This window comes from Cricetulus griseus, chromosome 4 (genome assembly GCF_003668045.3).
Source record: "Cricetulus griseus strain 17A/GY chromosome 4, alternate assembly CriGri-PICRH-1.0, whole genome shotgun sequence".
Taxonomy (NCBI): Eukaryota; Metazoa; Chordata; class Mammalia; order Rodentia; family Cricetidae; genus Cricetulus; species Cricetulus griseus.
Window position 1 is genome coordinate 121,646,977 of NC_048597.1, and position 18,565 is coordinate 121,665,541.

The 18,565-nt window shown below is 39.2% G+C and overlaps 1 protein-coding gene across 4 annotated transcripts in view; it reads right to left on the reverse strand.

Moving 5' to 3' along the window:
- The window catches only part of Dync2h1 (dynein cytoplasmic 2 heavy chain 1), a 204,859-nt gene that overhangs the window by 159,880 nt on the left and 26,414 nt on the right, over positions 1-18,565 (reverse strand). For all 4 annotated transcript variants that reach the window (XM_027415175.2, XM_027415174.2, XM_027415173.2 and 1 more), the window contains 9 exons: positions 17,801-17,950; positions 16,721-16,926; positions 14,768-14,923; positions 14,565-14,679; positions 13,419-13,589; positions 11,119-11,501; positions 9,642-9,774; positions 9,423-9,540; positions 1,484-1,596 (listed from right to left, as the gene is read on the reverse strand). In XM_027415175.2, the coding sequence (XP_027270976.1) occupies positions 1,484-1,596; positions 9,423-9,540; positions 9,642-9,774; positions 11,119-11,501; positions 13,419-13,589; positions 14,565-14,679; positions 14,768-14,923; positions 16,721-16,926; positions 17,801-17,950 (1,545 nt within the window). The remainder of the gene's footprint in view (positions 1-1,483; positions 1,597-9,422; positions 9,541-9,641; positions 9,775-11,118; positions 11,502-13,418; positions 13,590-14,564; positions 14,680-14,767; positions 14,924-16,720; positions 16,927-17,800; positions 17,951-18,565) is intronic.

Here is an 18,565-nt window from a genome sequence, read left to right on the forward strand (position 1 = left end):
GACCGCACTCCTCAAATGCACTGTGATGATGTAGAGTGTGAACACTCACACCTGCCTGTGAGTACTGAGTACCCTCAACTGATCTGATATAATAAACTATGCAGACAAAAGGAGCCCAGCCAATTCACTATTATGACAAAATAGTAAAGTCCTGGGCAAACAGCTAGCTGAGTCTCCTGATGATCTAGTGATTCGCAAAGTTCAACCACAAGGGATTGTCTCATCCGGATGAATATACTATAGGAGGGACCAGGCTGCCTTTGAAGCTGATTTTGTTTCAATGTCCAAATAATGCATTTATCTACTTACTTGATTATAAGTAACATAATAAAATTTGAGTTAAAATGTGTAAAGTGTAACTCAGTGACAGAACCATGCTTAGCCTGCACAAGGCCATAGGTTTGTTTCACGGCACCACCCACTACTTCCCCCGCACATACAGAGTTAAATAATGATAGCTGCAAAAAATCACAACTATCCATCACTGCTTAATCGTTTCTCATATACAAAAGCATATGTACCAAAGCTGCAGTTGTAGGCCTTCATCCCTTCTTAGGGCCACTCTAAGCCCCAGTTTTTCACACATCTGTAGGCACTTGCTGTACTGGAAACAGTTCGAGGTCAATGAAGCTAAAAGCTGAAAATCTAAAGCTTGGTGTGGTAATTTGCTCAAGAGACTGAGGCAGGGGAACTGACATGAGTCCAACCTGATCTACCTGAGTACCAGGCTAGCCAAAGCTTAACAAGACCCTATCTGTAAAGAGGGACTCTCTCAGTGTGGGCCACAGAGATATTCTGATAATCACAACCTCGGCTTCCATTTTAACTGCCATAACTGATCTAGTCTGTACCTTGATCCTAAGCTCCTCCCTCCACTGGACCAACCATGAGAAAGTATAACATAAAACTTATAACAAAATGGCAGCTACTTGGCAAAACATCAGTGTGTTCAATCACCTGATGGAAATACTTGAAATCCAATAGAATATTGGTCTAACCTGGAATAATTCTTGAGCCTGAAGATTACAAATCCAAGTGGTAAAACCTACTGCTAGTGTCAACTTGTTCACCCAAATAATCTCATAAAACTCATACTAAAAAAAAGACATTTATTAAATGTTTCACAAACTAGGTAGTGCATTTAAAGCCAAGTATTCCATTTAATTTTTCAAAGGATGTCTTTGCTCAAGATTTAAGATTCCCATTTCCCTGTAAGAGAATGGCCCCTCAGTCACAGAGTTGATATATAGCTAAGATTCAAATCTGCAACCTAAAGTTCTTTACAGAATTAAATGCTAAATTTCAAAAAGAAAAAATCCCTTCTTTATAATACCACAATTTCTGGGGGCTCACAAGGCCAAATACTTTTGAAGATAAGGGATGAGTTTCCTAAAAGGTAAATTAACCAATTCTACCTTACAAATTGACTCAATTGATTGATATAAATTTCATATGGTTCATTTGGTGAAATAGAATGGCTCACCTCTACATTATTTGATAGGAGAACTTTATTTTTAAAAGGCACAACTTCTCCCTCTAGCGACTTCATTGCAGTTATATGTTTGGACTCCTCATCAAAGCACACACTGTTAATGCCTACAACAGAAAAGCAACACTTGGGCACACAGCACTATCCCATCAAGCACAAGGCTCTGAATTACATCCCCAGCACCACACACACAATAACCTAATTGAAAGCAGCAACATAAAGACAAAGAATTAAAAGATATGATGAATATGCTACAGACACAGACACACACCACCACCATCACCATATATATTATATACTCAAATAGATACAACAGGATCATAATGTACGTGGTATAACGTATATTGTAGTAAGCCTTATATTTAAATGACTTAATGAAGGAAAAAATATTATTTCTGGGTATTCTTCTTTTTTTTAATTACTGGGTATACTTATTACTAATTTTAAATATTGTATTAGCATCTAACCATAACACCATCCATTGATCGTTCTACTATCTATATAGATACCTGGCTTGTATGTATATTTATTCATCCAATCTCATCATTTCCATGAAGAATTTTATACACTCTAATCAACTAATACAGAGCAATCTATCAGAATGCTTAACTCTCATACATTCTAGGCAGTGGAATAGAATGTCACAATCTCTCTGAACTATGACTTGGGAGTTTCATACAAAGCCTAAGTAAACATTTATCTTAACTAAAAATATAGCTATTTTAAAAATATATATATCCAGCCAGGCGTTGGTGGCGTCAATCCCAGCACTATGGAGGCAGAGGCGGGTGGATCTCTGTGAGTTTGAGGCCAGCCTAGTCTCCAGAGCGAGTGCCAGGATAGGCTCCAAAGATACACAGAGACCCCCTGTCTCAAAAAAATAAATAAATAAATAAAACCAAACACATATATCCAGAGCAGCATTAGAGGAAGGCTCCAGTCTCAGACCTGGGAGCAGCAGCAAAGGTAGGCTCAAGCTACAGACCCTGAGCAGAGTCAGTAAGAGGCCCAAATCCCGGCCCAGAAGCAGCATAAGAAGGAAGGCCTGAGCTTCAGGCCCATGGCAACATCAGTGAGAGGCCAGAATCCCAGCCCAGAAGCAGCGTCAGAGGAAGGCCCTACTTTAGGCCTGGAGCAGTGTCAGGGGAGACATGAGCCTCAGAACTGGGTGTGGTGTCAGAGGGAGGCCCCAGCCTCAGGCCCAAAGAGTGATCACCTGTTGGAGCAACAGAAGCACTTTCCAGCAGTACCTTCCAGAAACTATTGCAAAAAGTTCCTCTGGGAAAGAGCACCTGTTATCCCAACCAGCATCCACTGCCATTTCTCAGTGGCAGATACCCCACTTACTGCATCGACTCAGCTCCGCCTACACCTCCAAAGAGAGGAGTGTACACTGTACCTGTAGCTCCATCTGCACCTCAAGGAGTGACCACCTGAGCATTGGGCCCACTTCCACCAGGAGGAGCGTTCACCAAAAGCTCTGATGTACTTGTGCCTGAAGAAGAGGTTGACAGAGCCACAGCCCCCAACTATACCAACTGAAGAGAGACCCCCTGACGCACAAGCCAATTAGAGGAAGAGATGTGTAGACCAAGGTAAGAACACACTCAACAATACAAAGAGCAATAAGGCACCAATAGAAACTAGTGGTGCTACGACAGCAAGACCTGAACATCCCAACACAGATGAAGTAGAAGAAAACGAGTTAAAAAATAACTTTATGAGGATGATTGAGGCCCTTAAGAAGGAAATGAAAAATTCTCTTAAAGAAATAGGAAAAAGACAAAAAAATTGAAGATATCAACAAATACTTTAAAGAAAAAGCAATCAAACAAGTGAAGGAAACTATTCAAGACATGAAATCTGAAATAGAGGTAATAAAGAAAACACAAACTGAGGGAATTTTGGAAACAGAAAAACTGGGTAAATGATCAGGAACCACAAATGCAAGCATAAACAACAGAATGCAAGAGATGAAAGAGAGAATTTCAGTCATTTAAGAAAACTTGGAGGAAATAAGATTCTGCAGTCAAAAATAATCTTAAATTCAACACACCCTTAACACAAAACATACAGGAAATCTGGGACACCATAAAAAGACCAAACCTAAGAATAATAGGGATAGAAGGAGAAGTCCAGCTCAAAGGCACAAAAAAATATATTCAACAAAATCATAGAAGAAAACTTCTCCAACCTAAAGAAAGACATGCCTATGAAGATACAAGAGGCTTACAGAATACCAAATAGACTGAACCAAAAAAAAAAAGTCCCTCACCACATAATAATCAAAACAATAAGCAGAATAAAGAAAGACTATTAAGAGCTGCAAAGGAGAAAGGTCAGGTAATATATAAAGGCAGATCTATCAGAATTACACCTGACTTCTGAACAGAAACAATGAAAGACAGAAGGTCCTTGTCAGAGGTTATACAGACACTAAGGGATCACAGATGCCAGCCCAGACTATTTTATCCTGCAAAGATTTCAATAACCATAGAAGGAAAAAACAAGATACATCATGATAAAACCAAATGATAAAAACAATACCTATCCATAAAAAAAAAAAAAAAAAAAAAAAAACGTCAGGCCAAGGAACTCACCTTCGTCCACAAGAACACAGAAAATAGATGAGCTTACAGCAGCAAAGTCCAAAAAAGAGAATTGAACACACAATGCCATTACCACCAACAAAAACAAAAATAACAAGAACTAGAAATCACTGGTCAATAATATCCATTAGTATCAATGGTCTCAATTCACCTATAAAAAGACACAGGCTAACACATTGGATACAAAAATAGAATCCATCCTTCTGCTGCATACAATAAACATACCTCAAATTCACAAGCAGACATTACCTCAGAGCAAAGGGCTGGGAAAAAATTTCCAATCAAATGGACTTAAGAAAAACATGGTATAGCTATGCTAATATCTAGCAAAATAGAGTTCAAACTAAAATCAATCAAAAAAGATAAGGCCATTTCATATTCATAACAGGAAAAAATCCATCAAGATGAAATCTCAGTTCTGAGCATCTATGCCCCACCCACAAGGGCTCCTGCATCTGTAAAAGAACAGCAATGGAATCTTGAAATTCGCAGGCAAATGGATGGAACTAGAAGAAACCATCCTGAGTGAGGTAACCCAGTCACAAAAAGACAAACATGGTATGTACTCACTCATATATGAATTTTAGACATAGAGCAAAGGATAACCAGTCTACAATCCTCTTCACCAAAGAAACTAGGAAACATGAAGGACTCTAAGGGAAAAATGCATGGACCCCAGGAATGGGAAGGGGCATGAACTTCTGAGCTAATTGGGAGCATGAGGGTAGGGGAGTGGGAGCTGCCAGAATGAGAGGAGGAGAAGAGGAGAGGAGGAAATGGAGGAGCAGAAATATTGAGTTGGGGGAAGAATAGAGGAGATCAGGATGAGAGATACCATATTAGAGGGAGCCATTATAGGTCCAAGGAGAGATCTGGCACTAGGGAGATTTCCAGAGACCTACAAGGATGACACGATCTGACATTCTAGGCAATGGTGGAGAGAATAACCTACATGCCCTTCCCCTATAATGAGACTGATGACTACTTTTTATGGTACCCTGGAGCCCTCATCCAGTGGCTAATGGAAGCAGAGGCAGGCACCCACAGATACACACTGAACTGAACTCTGGAACTTAGTTGCAGAGAGGGAGGAATGAAGATCAAAGGGGTGGGTAACAGGCTGGTGAAACTCACAGAAATAGCTGGCCTGTACAAGGGGGAGCACATGGACCCCAGACTGCTGTCTGGGGGGCCAGTACAGGACAAATCCAGATCCCTGAACATGATGTGAATTAGGAGGCCTCTGCACTCTAGGGGGCACCTGGTAGTGGATTGGTATTTTTCCCTGGTGTAAAAAGGGACTTTGAGAGCCCATTCCATGTGAAGGGATACACTCTGGCCCTGGACACATGGGGAAGGGTCTAGGCCCAGCCCAGGATGATGTGGTGGACTTTGGAGAGCTCCTGTCAAGGGCCCTACCCTGCCTGGGGAGTGGAGGGTGGATGGGATGAGGAGTAGGTGGGGGGAGGGGGAAGGGAGAGGGAGAGGGAGAGGGAGAATGGATTGACATGTGAAGCAATTGTTCCTAATTTGAACTAATAAAAAAAAATTAAAAAAAAAAGCTTAAATCAAACCCCACACACTTATAGTGGGAGAGTTCAACACCCGAATTTCACCACTGTACAGATCTGCCAGACAAAAGCTTAACAGAGATATAAGGGAACTAATACAGGAAAAATCATCAGGTTATAACTCAAATGGACTTAACAGACATCTATAGAACATTCCACCCAAACACAAAAGAATATACTTCCTCATGGAACCTTCTCAAAAACCGACCATATACTTGGTAACAAAGCAAACCTCAACAGATACAAAAAAATTTGGAATAAACCCCTGTACCCTATCAGATCACCACAGATTAAAGTTAGAATTCAACAGCAACATTGATTTCAGAAAGCCCACAAACACATGGAAATTGAACAATGATCAAATGAACCACTACTGGGTCAAGGAAAAATTAAAGAAATAAGACTTCCTAAAATTTAATGAAAATGACCTCACAACATACCCAAACTTATGGACACAATGAAAACACTGCTGAGAGGAAAGTTCATAACACTAAATGCCTACATGAAGAAGCTGGAAAAATAGCACACTGGTGAATTAACAGAACAACAGAAAATGCTAGAACAAAAAGAAGCAAACTCACCCGGGAGGACTAGATGCAAGAAATAGTCAAATTGAAGGCTTAAATAAGTAAAGTGGAAAAAAAGAAAACAATGCAAAAAATCAATGAGACAAAGAGTTGGTTCTTTGAGAAATTCAACAAAACAGACAAACCTTTATCCAAACTAGCAAAAAGGCAGAGAGAGAATATCCAAATTAACAAAATCAGAAACTAAAAGGGGACATAACAACACATACTAAGGACATCCAGAGAATCATCAGGTCATACTTCAAAAACTTGTACTCCAGGTTAAGTACCACATACCAAAATTAAATCAAGAACAGATAAACAACTTAAATATACCTATAACCCCCTAAGGAAATAGAAACATTTATCAATAGTCTCCCAACCAAAAAACACCCAGGCCCAGATGGACTCAATGAAGAATTCTAATTTATGTTCAAAGAAAAGCTAATACCAATGCTCCTCAAATTACTCCATATAATAGAAACAGAAAGAACATTGCCAAACTCTTTTCATGAGGCTACAATTACACTGATACCCAAAACAAAAAGACCTAACTAAGAAAGACAATTACAGACCCATTTCCCTCATGTACATAGATGCAAAAATACTCAATAAAATACTGGCAACCCTAATTCAAGAACACATCGGAAAAATCATCCACCATGACCAACTAGGATTCATCCCAAAGATGCAGGGATGGCTCAACATGTGAAAATCCATCAATGAAATTCACCATATAAACAAACTGAAAGAAAAAGAAACACATGATCATCTCACTAGATGCTGGAAAAGCCTTCCAGAAAATTCAACACCCTTTCAAAATAAAGGGGATAAAAGGGATACAAATTGAAAAAGAAGAAGTCAAACTGTCACTATTTGCTGATGATATGATAGTATACATACGTGACCCCAAAATTTCTACCAAAGAACTCCTACAACTGATAAATACCTTCAATAATGTAGCAGGATACAAGATTAATAGAAAAAAATTAATTCAGTAGCCCTCCTATATACAGATGGCAAACAGGATGAGAAGGAAATCAGAGAAACATCACCCTTCACAATAGCCACAAATAACATAAAATACCTTGGGGTAACTGTAACCAAACAAATGAAAGACCTGTATGACAAGAACTTCAAGTCTTTAGAGAAAGAAATTAAAGAAGATACCAGAAAATGGAAAGATCTCTCATGCTCTTGGATAGATAGGATCAACATAGTAAAAATGGCAATCCTACCAAAAGTAATCTACAGATTCAATACAATCCCCATCAAAATCACAGCACAATTCTTCACAGACCTCAAAAGAGAAATACTCAAATTCATATGGAAAAACAAAAAACCCAGGATAGCCAAAACAATCCTATATAATAAAAGATCATCTGGGGGCATCACCATCTCTGATTTCAAGATCTATTATAGAGCTATAGTAATGAAAACACCCCAATATCAACCCACACACCTATGAATGCCTAATTTTTTACAAGGAAGCTAAAAATATGAAGTGGGAAAAGATACCTTGCTCAGCCTAGACAAGGGTGTGGGGGTAGAGAGGTGCCTTGGTCCTGCCTCAACTAGATGATGGGACAAACTTAGTAGACTTCCTAGGGGAGCCTTACCCTCTCTGTGGAGCAGATGGGAGGAGAGGGAGTATAAGGAGTGGAAGGGAATTAGGGCAGGGGAACTGAGATTGGAATGTAAAAAATAAATTAACTTTTAAAAATCAAAAAAAAGAAAAAATATATCCAGAAAAATGTATGAAAGTTCACAAGAGTTTTATTTATCTTTACCCAAACTAAATAATCCAAAATACAAACAGTAAATAGATAAATTCATTAGCAGGAAATAGCTTAGTCATGTCAGTAAATAGGACATTACCAAGAGGTCCCAAGGTGAGCAAACTAGGAAGGATTCCAAAGCCACCAAGAAGACAGTGGATAATCTGTGACATCAGCCCAACTAGACTATGTTTACCTGCTCTAAGTTTGGTATAACATCATTCTAAGCCAAAAATTCCACTACCAAATAGGTAGCTAAGATGTACATCACTAATAGCTATGCAGCAGTTTACAGGACCTGACCCTTTTCCTGGCTATTATCTATTGCATCACACACATGAATGTAACCCTAAAGAGACAAAAAAAAAAAAAAAATAAGAGGAATACTTAGGAACAATTCTACTTACTTGAAGTTTGTATAATATCAGAAACTGGTCTGAACAGTGAGATCAAGCTCAGTGACTATCTGGACAGTGGAATGGGAAGAAGACAGACAACATGAGGGAATTCTCTGGGCTACTGGAAATGGTTTGTACATTAAAGTGATGTCTAAGCTAGTGTAGTGAAAATAGAGACACATTCATAGCTTCAGGTTCACAAGCACAGGAAAATATCATAAAGGAGTAGAGAGAGTATTTGAGGTTTCATGGGCCAGTGTCTCTGTCAACACAACCCAGAATTCAGAACACAAAGCCAACTAACTATAGCCAATATGTAAAGCTAACACACATGATTATGTTTCAATAAAACCTTATTTTAAAAAAGGACAGTAAATTAGTGTAGGCACATGGGGTGTAGTTTGCTGATCTCTGAATAAAAATGGTTGAAAAAATTACTTTTTAAAGATTATTTGAAAATACAGCTCTTTTCCAAATACTATATCCAAGAAAAGTCAGTTATGACTTATTGATTTGCCAAAGTACCCAACTTAAGTAAATCAGCAGCAAGAAAACAAATGGCACACATTTTTCATTGAATGATTGTTCCTATTGCCATTGCTTACCTGCCACTATACAGACAACTCCCAGCTTTAAATGTCCCCTCGAGTCTCTCTGTGGAAAACAGTAGTCCACCAGAAATCTCAACTCCTGGTCTCTCATCCCAACACCTCAACCTAAATATTCTCTTCTATGCTCAGGCCTTGCATAGCCTCCGCCCTCTGCCAGGTGTCCTTTCTTTCAACTAACACCTCTACCTTTCAGACTTTGTCATTTTGTTCCTGACATCCCAAACTGAGGTGGCTACCCTCACAGACACCATTATTGCAGCACATACTTACGTCCCTCGCAGGACCGCCACACTGCACATATTGTACTGGTCAACTTACTGCTGAGAGCTGGGGGGATGAAGTGTGTTTAGTGAAGGGACAGCTAAAACTCAGCATTGGCTGACAGAGTGTTGACTCCTACCAGCAAACAGCTTCTTCAGGTGGGACTGAATCACTGATGGGTTAGTGGACTGGCCCAGGATTTCTAACAAGTCATCATCGCCAATAAAATAAAATCTTGGGAATGCTGACCGTTTTTCCTAATGAAAAGGAAAAGAAGAAAAGAGAAAGCTTTTTCTCTTTTCAATAATTAAGATAATGAATATGCTACAATTTGTTAAAGCTTAAAATAGAGACATGCCTCCAAAAATTCATTTAAGGATTTCTGACATCTTTGAAGTTGATCAAGTATTGTTAGCAGAGCATTTCGGATTCCTGCATGAGTAGTCAATGTGGTGACTCTGTTGTCTTTCTTGATGTCCAACATTATTGATCTACAAAATAAAATTTATTTCACATTTATAATTAATAATTCACCATGCTTCTAATAAACCATGCTAAAATTAATGCCTTTGTAATTTTTCCATCAAATGTACAAATCCTCTTCATTCATTCATTCATTTATTCAGTAAACAATAAGTCTTATGTCCTAAAACTAATGGTCCAGTGACACAGAAGTACATTAAATAATGCTTTAACATACCTAAGTATAATAAACACCAGGAAGAAAAGATACACAGTGTTGGCACAATGACTAACAGGACAACCTACAACTTAGGCCTTCTTGGGGAAGTGATCCAAGCTGAGATAGGCATAATGAATAAACAGAAGAAGAGTTTAAGACTGAGGTCCTGGAGCCAGGTATTGGTGGCACACGCCTTTGATCCCAGCACTCGGGAGGCAGAAGCAGGTGGATCTCTGTGAGTTTGAAGCTAGAATGGTCTAAGTGAGTTCCAGGACAGGCTCCAAAGCAATACAGAGAAACCCTGTCTCAGAAAAAAACAAAAAACAAAAACAAAACAAAACAAACAAACAAACAAAAAACACTGAGATCCTGGGACATAGCTACATGTACCTAAGCCACTGAAGGAGAGCAGCAGAGGCTAGAGAGATGGCAAGGTACACATATGTTGTCTCCATAGTGCAATGGGTCACCATACATATGAAAGTTTAATTATAATAGTAAAATTTTAAAAATAAGGAAATTTCATTCTAATTTATTATTCTTGCTCTCATGTGAAAAACTTTAAGAAGAACAAATCAGAAGGCTAATGTAGCAGCTATGTGAGAGATAAAGATATAAAATGAGAACATAGATTTAACAACTGATTTGGGATTGGAGGAAATGAAAGACACCAAGATGTCCCTTATGTCCTGTAAGCAGCAGCCAGTGGGCAGAACTTCCTGGGGCAGGACGAGAAAGAATACTGGTGAATGGTGCTGGGAGTGAGATGGAGAACTTGTTTCACCCGTTGCCTGAGGATGCTTGGGAGTTTTAAAGCTTAGAAGAGCATGACTGTATATGTATGCAAGATCTCAGCAAACAGAAAGAAATGATTCCACCACTAGTGAAGATGACAGAGCCTTCCTCAGTCCTCGGGGAGGCTTCCTACCACACAGGAAATAAGGGGAACACAATGTAAGTACATCTATGAAATATGGGAAAGACATGGACCAAACCAAAGTGCTTCTGAAAGAATCCCCTGGAAGAGGAAGAAGGCAGAAGGGTGAGTACACTCAGGACCCCCAAGTGTGTGAAGGGAATCACTTGTACTAAGCACTTTACACAATGTGAGTAAAATGTCACCATGTGCCTATGTTTCCATAGCTGTACTGACCTAAAATCTTCATCAACTTTGTTGAAGCGTGTCTGTTCTTTAGGCAAAGCTCCACGGCCAAAAATGGGCTCCAAATACACCCATTTTCTCTGAATATGATTTAAATTCTGCAGGTACTCATCTAGCTGTGCAAGTTTTCTTTCCCAAATTGACACTTTATCTTCGAATCCTTTGTAATATGGAGAATCTTTTAAGGACTGAAGAAGGCATCTATTGTCTCCAACCTGGTTGACTATGTCTTTCCAGTCTTTAATCAACTTGATCATTCGATTCTGGCTGTCTTCATAATCAATCAGTGAGAACACGGCTCCAACTCCCCACAAATCAAGTTCACGCAAAGCTTCTCTGATGGTAACTTCCCCTTGTGCCCGACTATTCAAATCCTATTAACATGAAAGATTAGTACTTGTTATTTTAAAACTAATTATCCCATAAATAAATCATGAGAAATACCTGTAGTGGGGTATGGTAGTCCATGCCTGTAATCCTAACCCTTGAGAGGTAGAGGCAGGAGGATCAAGGAATTCTATACCCTCTCCGGCAGCACAATGTAAGGCCAGATAAGACAGCATGAGACTGTCTCAATCTGTACCGTAACAAAAATAAGCATATACATATATAGGTACACACAAACATAAAATAGTATATGGAGTTTTACCATTAGCAAAAAGTTAGATACATTTTTACATTTAATCATGGAAAATAACTGGATATTGTATCAGGCATAGTAGATAACATTCATGTTCAAATGATCAAATATATACAAACTTCTGCTTTATGCTGTTCATGTCTGAAACTGGGGAGAAGTTAGGGCTTAGCAGATAAAATGCCTAAGTCTGGATGCACAGTACCCACATAAAGGCCAGGCACAGCAGCACACAGCTGAAAAACCAGAACCAGTCTGTGCAGACTGGAGGATCCATGAGGCCTTCTAGCCAGCCAGCCCACCTAACTGGTGAGCTCCATGTTCAACAAGTGACCCTGTCTCACAACATAGCGTGGGAAGTTAAAGGAAATACACCTGTGCTGACTTCTTGCCTCCACATGCATGTGTGTGGGCTACACACAACACACATTTATAACACAGGGCACATGCAATTAAAAATAGAACAAGAAGAAAATCAAGCATCCAGAAGAAAAGGCCAAAATTTGGGAAATTAGAACAACCAGAATATTACAGAAACCTTACTGTAAATTTTTTTGCATCTGATATGATTAACAACTATAGTTACTCTGTGCAGGAATCATGTCATAACTTCACAGATGAACAAGTGTGTTCTAGGATTATTAACAAGTATAAAGCTTTACATTTTTATAGGAGATAAAATAATAGAAGCATCAAAAGCATCCTATTTTTATCACTAGTTGCCAAAACACAGCATAAGCTCCTGACAGAACTGTGTATTGTTTTATCTTCAGCACAGTGGCTACACCTTAATCTACTGCTATTTCAGCCAGCAATTGAGTCTCCAGAGTTACCAGCCTGCTTCTCTGGCAGTGGTCCGGCTGCTCAGGCCACAGCCTGGTGGGAACTCTGTTCTTTCAGTCATAGCTTTACCTGAATCTCTATCATTCTAGTCTATCAGTCTACTCATGAATAAGACTCAAGTTTCAAAGGCTGGGGTGAAAACCTGCAAGCTCAGAGAGGTTGAGTAGCAACTAGCTAACCCTTTCTCTTTGCTGACATCCCCCAAATCACACTCACATCCTCCCCATCCGCCAAAACAAAGAAAAGCCTCACCACTCCAAACCCCTCCCTACTGCTTCCTGTGTGTATCTCTATCTCTTCCAGACGCCCTCTGACGCTGTCTGATTACTTTCTGTCAACTAGTTGCTAACTCAGTCTCCTGAGCCTAGGTTAATTTTATTTAATTAGTGAAAATGCACACTTGGGATTCACAGTATGATTGAATATCTGCCAACAACTGTGCAATCTCGTTTTCCTTGAGACATTTTCCAGCCATGGTTGGTAACCAGCTGGTTACTAGTTTACCTGCAAGGCCTCTTGTCCTCCAGCTTCTACCAACAGTCCTCCATATGACTACAAGCACACTGCATGTGAAATGACCCTCATCTGCTAGAACTTTTCATGCAGCTGACCTCCTTTTCTATAGAAAAATTAATAGTTCATATTTTCCCTTCTCTAGGAGGGCCTCTACTGGTGTTTCTATAACCTCATCTAGCAGGTCCAAACAGATAGGATGCATCAGCAATCACAAATATAGAACAACAGACACAGTTACTGCTTTACAGGAAGAACAGATGCTAAATGAAAAGGATCAGCAGAGTCCAAGTCTCACTTTAAGTTCTGAGGCCTTCTCCACAATTGTATCAGCAACTCGGAGCAGGTCACCAAACAGTAATTTCTCTAAACTGGTCCCTCGGGGAAGGCCAAGCAGACGAAAAAGGTCAAGCCAGTGGTCTGGAGAAAGATGTTCCCCTCTTATGTATTTCAAGATAGGAATTATGATCTGTTAGAAAAGAAAAAGAAAGTAAAGAGCAGACTTAACATATGTTCATATCCTTGCAAAATATAAGTTTTTCATGTTCAACTTAATGCAGTTTCATCGGTAATTTTTTTTTAATTTTTTTAATGATTTTTTGGGGGGTTTTCTTTTTTTAATGGTTTATTTATTTATTATGTATAAAGTGTTTTGCCTGCATGTATGCTTGTATACCAGAATAAAGCACCAGATCTCATTATAGATGGTTGTGAGCCACCATGTGGTTGCTGGGAATTGAACTCAAAACTTCTGGAAGAGCAGCCAGTGCTCTTAACCTCTGAGCCATCTATCCAACCCTCATCAGTAATTTTTAATTACTGTTATTTAGTAATCTTGCAACCAAAGTCTTAAATAGAATTATATAAAGTTGTTTATTAAACATCACTGTAAACACATGCATATTACATTTGTAGTTTAATATATCTTAAACCATGACAGAATATACCCCTGCTTTCTGGAACACAAACACTCTAACAGCAACTACAGGTCCTATGGGGATATAGCTCAGTTGGTTCAGCGTTTCTCTGGCCCTAGGTTTAATCCCCATTATTGCAAAAATCCCTACGTATAATCCCTATTGACACAAGAACAATAGGCTAGACAGTGGTGTTGCACACCTTTAATCCCAGCACTTGGGTAACAGCGTCAGGCTCATCTCCAGGTCTGAGGCCATCATGGTCTACAGAGTGAATTCCAGGACAGCCAGAGCTACACAGAGAGACCCTGACTCTTGAAAAACCATAAAAAAAACAAAACTTTAAATTCCATAGTTATATTGCTTTCTGGTAGCAGAACTACATAATTTTTATAATTTGTTATTTCCCCTTTTTTATATAATGGAATAACTTAACTAAACAATAAATTTTAGACAATAAATAATAAAAAGATAAACAATGTCTCCAAACACCATTTTCAAGTGTCAGTTAAAGAAAATACTCTTACTTTATATCTGTCAACTTCTGACTGCAACTTCACTGTCATGACTGAATGTTCTTCAACCTTCCTCAATCTGTCATGCCAGTTCATCAAAAATTCCTCAAACAGATAGGTCTTAGACCTATAAAAAAAAAAGCATGTATTAAAATTCACACTTCCTCCAAAAATGAGCACATTATAAAAACATAAATATTGCTTTAGAATCGAACCGGTAAGTAATCCAATCTTCACTGGCCATTTCCTGGAGACCTTGCTGGAACTCCTCATAAAGAGCCCAAATTTGTGCACAGCTCTCAATGTCCTTAGAGATGCTATATGCCAGAGAGAAGTTGGGCTCTTCTAGTGCAAAATGGTGGCAGTCATCACTACAGAAATAAAAATCAAAATACTGAGTTTATAAAAAGAGAAAAACTGTCAGATACTAATTTACTTAACCACCTTCTGTAGCTAAAATACACAGGGACAACTGCCTACTTTACGGGAGAATTGTACTTTACTCACACTATGGGCACTTTTTCAAAGGTATCATGTAAAGACAGAACATGTAAAGATATTGTTATGTTTCTAATATATGAGTAAATGTTTTCTTTTTATATCTATGGACTGACCTGACAAAATATCTTCTCACTTGAATGTGGCACATTCATAATCTAGTAGGTATACACCATTTAATAGGTGTGATAGAAAATTTCTACTCACTCATCTTAGGGCTACATTTACCCAGACAGGCCATATGTAAAACACTGCACAAATCGACACTTGATAGGACTATTAAGATGAGGCAGCAACATTTTTCCTGGTCCTTTTACTTGTTAGACTAGACTCGTGTGTGCGTGTGTGCGTGTCTGTGTGTCTGTGTGTCTGTGTGTCTGTGTGTCTGAGTGTAGGCCACAGAGGTATCTCAGACACCCTCTTCTACCACTCTCCATTCTTCTGAGAAATGTTTTCTCACTGAACCTGCACTCTTGGTGTTCTGTGGATAGGCTTGGCCAATCATCCAGCCTGACCATTATCCCTGTCTATGTGCTTCAAGTATTGGGGCTATAATTGTACATGCCTCACCCCACCTCTGTGGGAGAGCTATAGTGATGTATTTTTCATAGTTTGTTAAAGCTTGACTGAGGATTCAGAAAAGCAAAGCCAGCCTCAAGCTATCAGGCAGTGGTGATGCACACCTTAATCCCAGCAGCCAGAAGCTAGGAGATGGTGGTACACACCATTAATCCTAGGACTCAGGATTAAGAGGTAGACAGATCTCTGGGAGTCCAAGGTCACCCAGATCCACACAAGATTAACTCAGTCTAAAAGAGAATTATAGCTCACACCTCTAATCCCAGCACTAGAGGAGTTTAAAAGACAGCAGCAAGGAATCAGTAGGAAGCATTCATCCTCCAGCCACACTGAGGAGAGTTTACAGTCTGAAGCTTGGTGAGAGCTTGTGGAGACAGGATCAGCCCATTCAGCCTGAAGTAGAGGTCAGAAGCTAGTGGCCAGATTCTTTGCTTCCCTCATCTTCAGCTTGAACCCCAATATCTGTCTCTGGGTCTTTTATTTATTCATGTTACAGAGAGCTGAAGACTCAAGTATAAGCCCATGCTTGTAAAAGCACTCATCTCCCTAATACCTACACTCGAATTTTGAAAGAGGCATTAGCAGTATTTTCCTTAAAATTAAATACTCCATTTTAAAATAGGATGAGATCAAAACAGTAAATATTACAGCCTCTGAATTTAATATGTAAGCTAATTCACTGTTCTAATCTCTCATGAGTCTTTTTGAATTTTTTGTTTTTGCTTTTCGAGGCAAGGTTTCTCTGTGGCTTTGGAGGCTGTCCTGGAACTAGCTCTTGTAGACCAGGCTGGTCTCAAACTCACAGAGATCTGCCTGCCTCTATGTCCCAAGTGCTGGGAATAAAGGTGTGCGCCACCACCACCACCGGGCTGAGTCTTTTTGAATTTATCTTATGTCTTTACATAGTTCAACCACAGCACCTAAGAATGCAATGATATAACAGGTTGATTATAGTCTTAAATTTTCTAAAGTTTGTAAAGGAAGGTATTAAACAACAGCTCTAATTACAGCTAGGTAGCCTAGTACAAAGGCATAAAATGTTTTTCAAAGTAAGCATCATAAATAAAAAGAAAACAAAACAAAAAACTTACACTAGCTTTTTTCTTATGACTTCAAGATCATCAAACTCAATTTTTTTCTCCTTTATAGACTTTGCACTTTGATCCAGAGTATATTGTTGGCCAGTTTCAATAATATCATCACCAGGTTTCAGCTGATCCCAACGGGCTTTAAACTTCTCCAGTTCTTGGTAATAGATCTGAAGGCGAGACTTCACATTTCCTTTCATCACTTCGATCTGTAAGGCAGGGTTCACAGGACTTAAAACACAGAAAAACCACAGTCCTCACATGGTTAGCTTTCAGCATTTTTATTTAAAAGTCAGAAAAATGTCAACACTGAAAGACTGTTTTTTCATCTTGTCAATTCCAACTATAATAAATCGATCGCACCAAAACTTAGAACAAAATTTACACTAATGAGAAATAAGTGTCAACTATAAACACTAAGTAATTCTTGTAGTTCACAGGACACCTACAATTATCAACAAAAGTGACACATTTTAAAAACAATTCAGGGGCTGGAGGGATGGTTACTGTTCCTGAGAACCTGGGATTCCCAGCACCCTCAAGATGGCTCACAGCCATCTGTAACTTCAGTTCCAGTGAAGTTAAACATCCTGTCTGGGCCTCCAGGAGCACCAGGCCCACAGACATGCATGCAGGCAAAACATCTACACACATGAAATAAAAATAAAAAATTCCAAAGTCTACTGTTGCTCCACATGTGCAAATTCTAATCTAAGAAGGCTATTCCCCACCTTCTGCAGCTGTGACTGCGACTAGCCACTCAACAAAAGATGGAGTGAAGACAGGTGTGTGTGGCCTCAGGCTGCCTCAGAAGCCAGACAGCACCCTCTTCTTCTCCCTCTTTCCCACTGAGGAGCAAGTGGACAGCCAAACACCCTAGACAACACCTCGGCAATGGCTGTAATTTCACAGAACAAGTGAGGGCCTCAGACAGAGAAATGCTATCAAGAAGATGCTCCTGTGAAACTGTCATTTATATAAAGCATGGAAACGTGATAAAAAGAACTGAGGGGGATGGAGAGTTCCAACAGCAACACTGAGCTCTCAAAGCTGGGCTACACTGAGACTAGCTCAGGCTCTCACCTGGTCTTTAATCATGAGTTGGTGACTCTCCATCATCAGCTCGAATTTGTCCCACTTGGCTCTCAGACTGCTGACTGTCTCCACCCCGCCGCCTGCCACAGTTCGCAAAAGCCTGTTTTTGTCTTCAGCTTCTTGAAACAGGGGCAAAATCTAAGGATTAAAAAAAGCAATGGATCATTTTATCAGGCCCTCAAGATTTTATTACTTTGATTCTTATTTCATGATTTTTTTATTTAAAAATGAAATAAAATTTTAGGAGGTTTTTGTTTTTAAATGATTTGTTCAAGTCCCAGCTATAAGGCTTCTGGTGTGTATTAATAGGTATAACAAACACATGATAATGTCAGAAGTTAAAAGGGATGAAAATAATAATTAGGAGGCAAAGGCAAGAGAATCAGAAACTCAAAGTCATACTCCACTACATAATGAACTCAAGTCCACCGTGGATGATAAGAAACCATCCATGCCTTTAAAATAAATAAATACACAGAGAAAGGAAGGGAGGGAAGGAAATGGAAGGGAAGGAAAGGAAGGAAGAAGGTCTGCTCCAAAACCAGATAAAGACATAAGAGAAAAAGAAACATATAGCCTAATTTCCCTGATGAACACAGACATACAAATCCTCAGGAAAATACTTGCCAACTGAATTCAATTCTACACCATAATTAAGCTAGATTTTATTCCATAGTTGCAAGGGTGGTTTAGCAGATTGAAATCTGTCAAGGTTATGCAGTGCCACTGTCCTTGTTTGCCTACTCTTGCTGG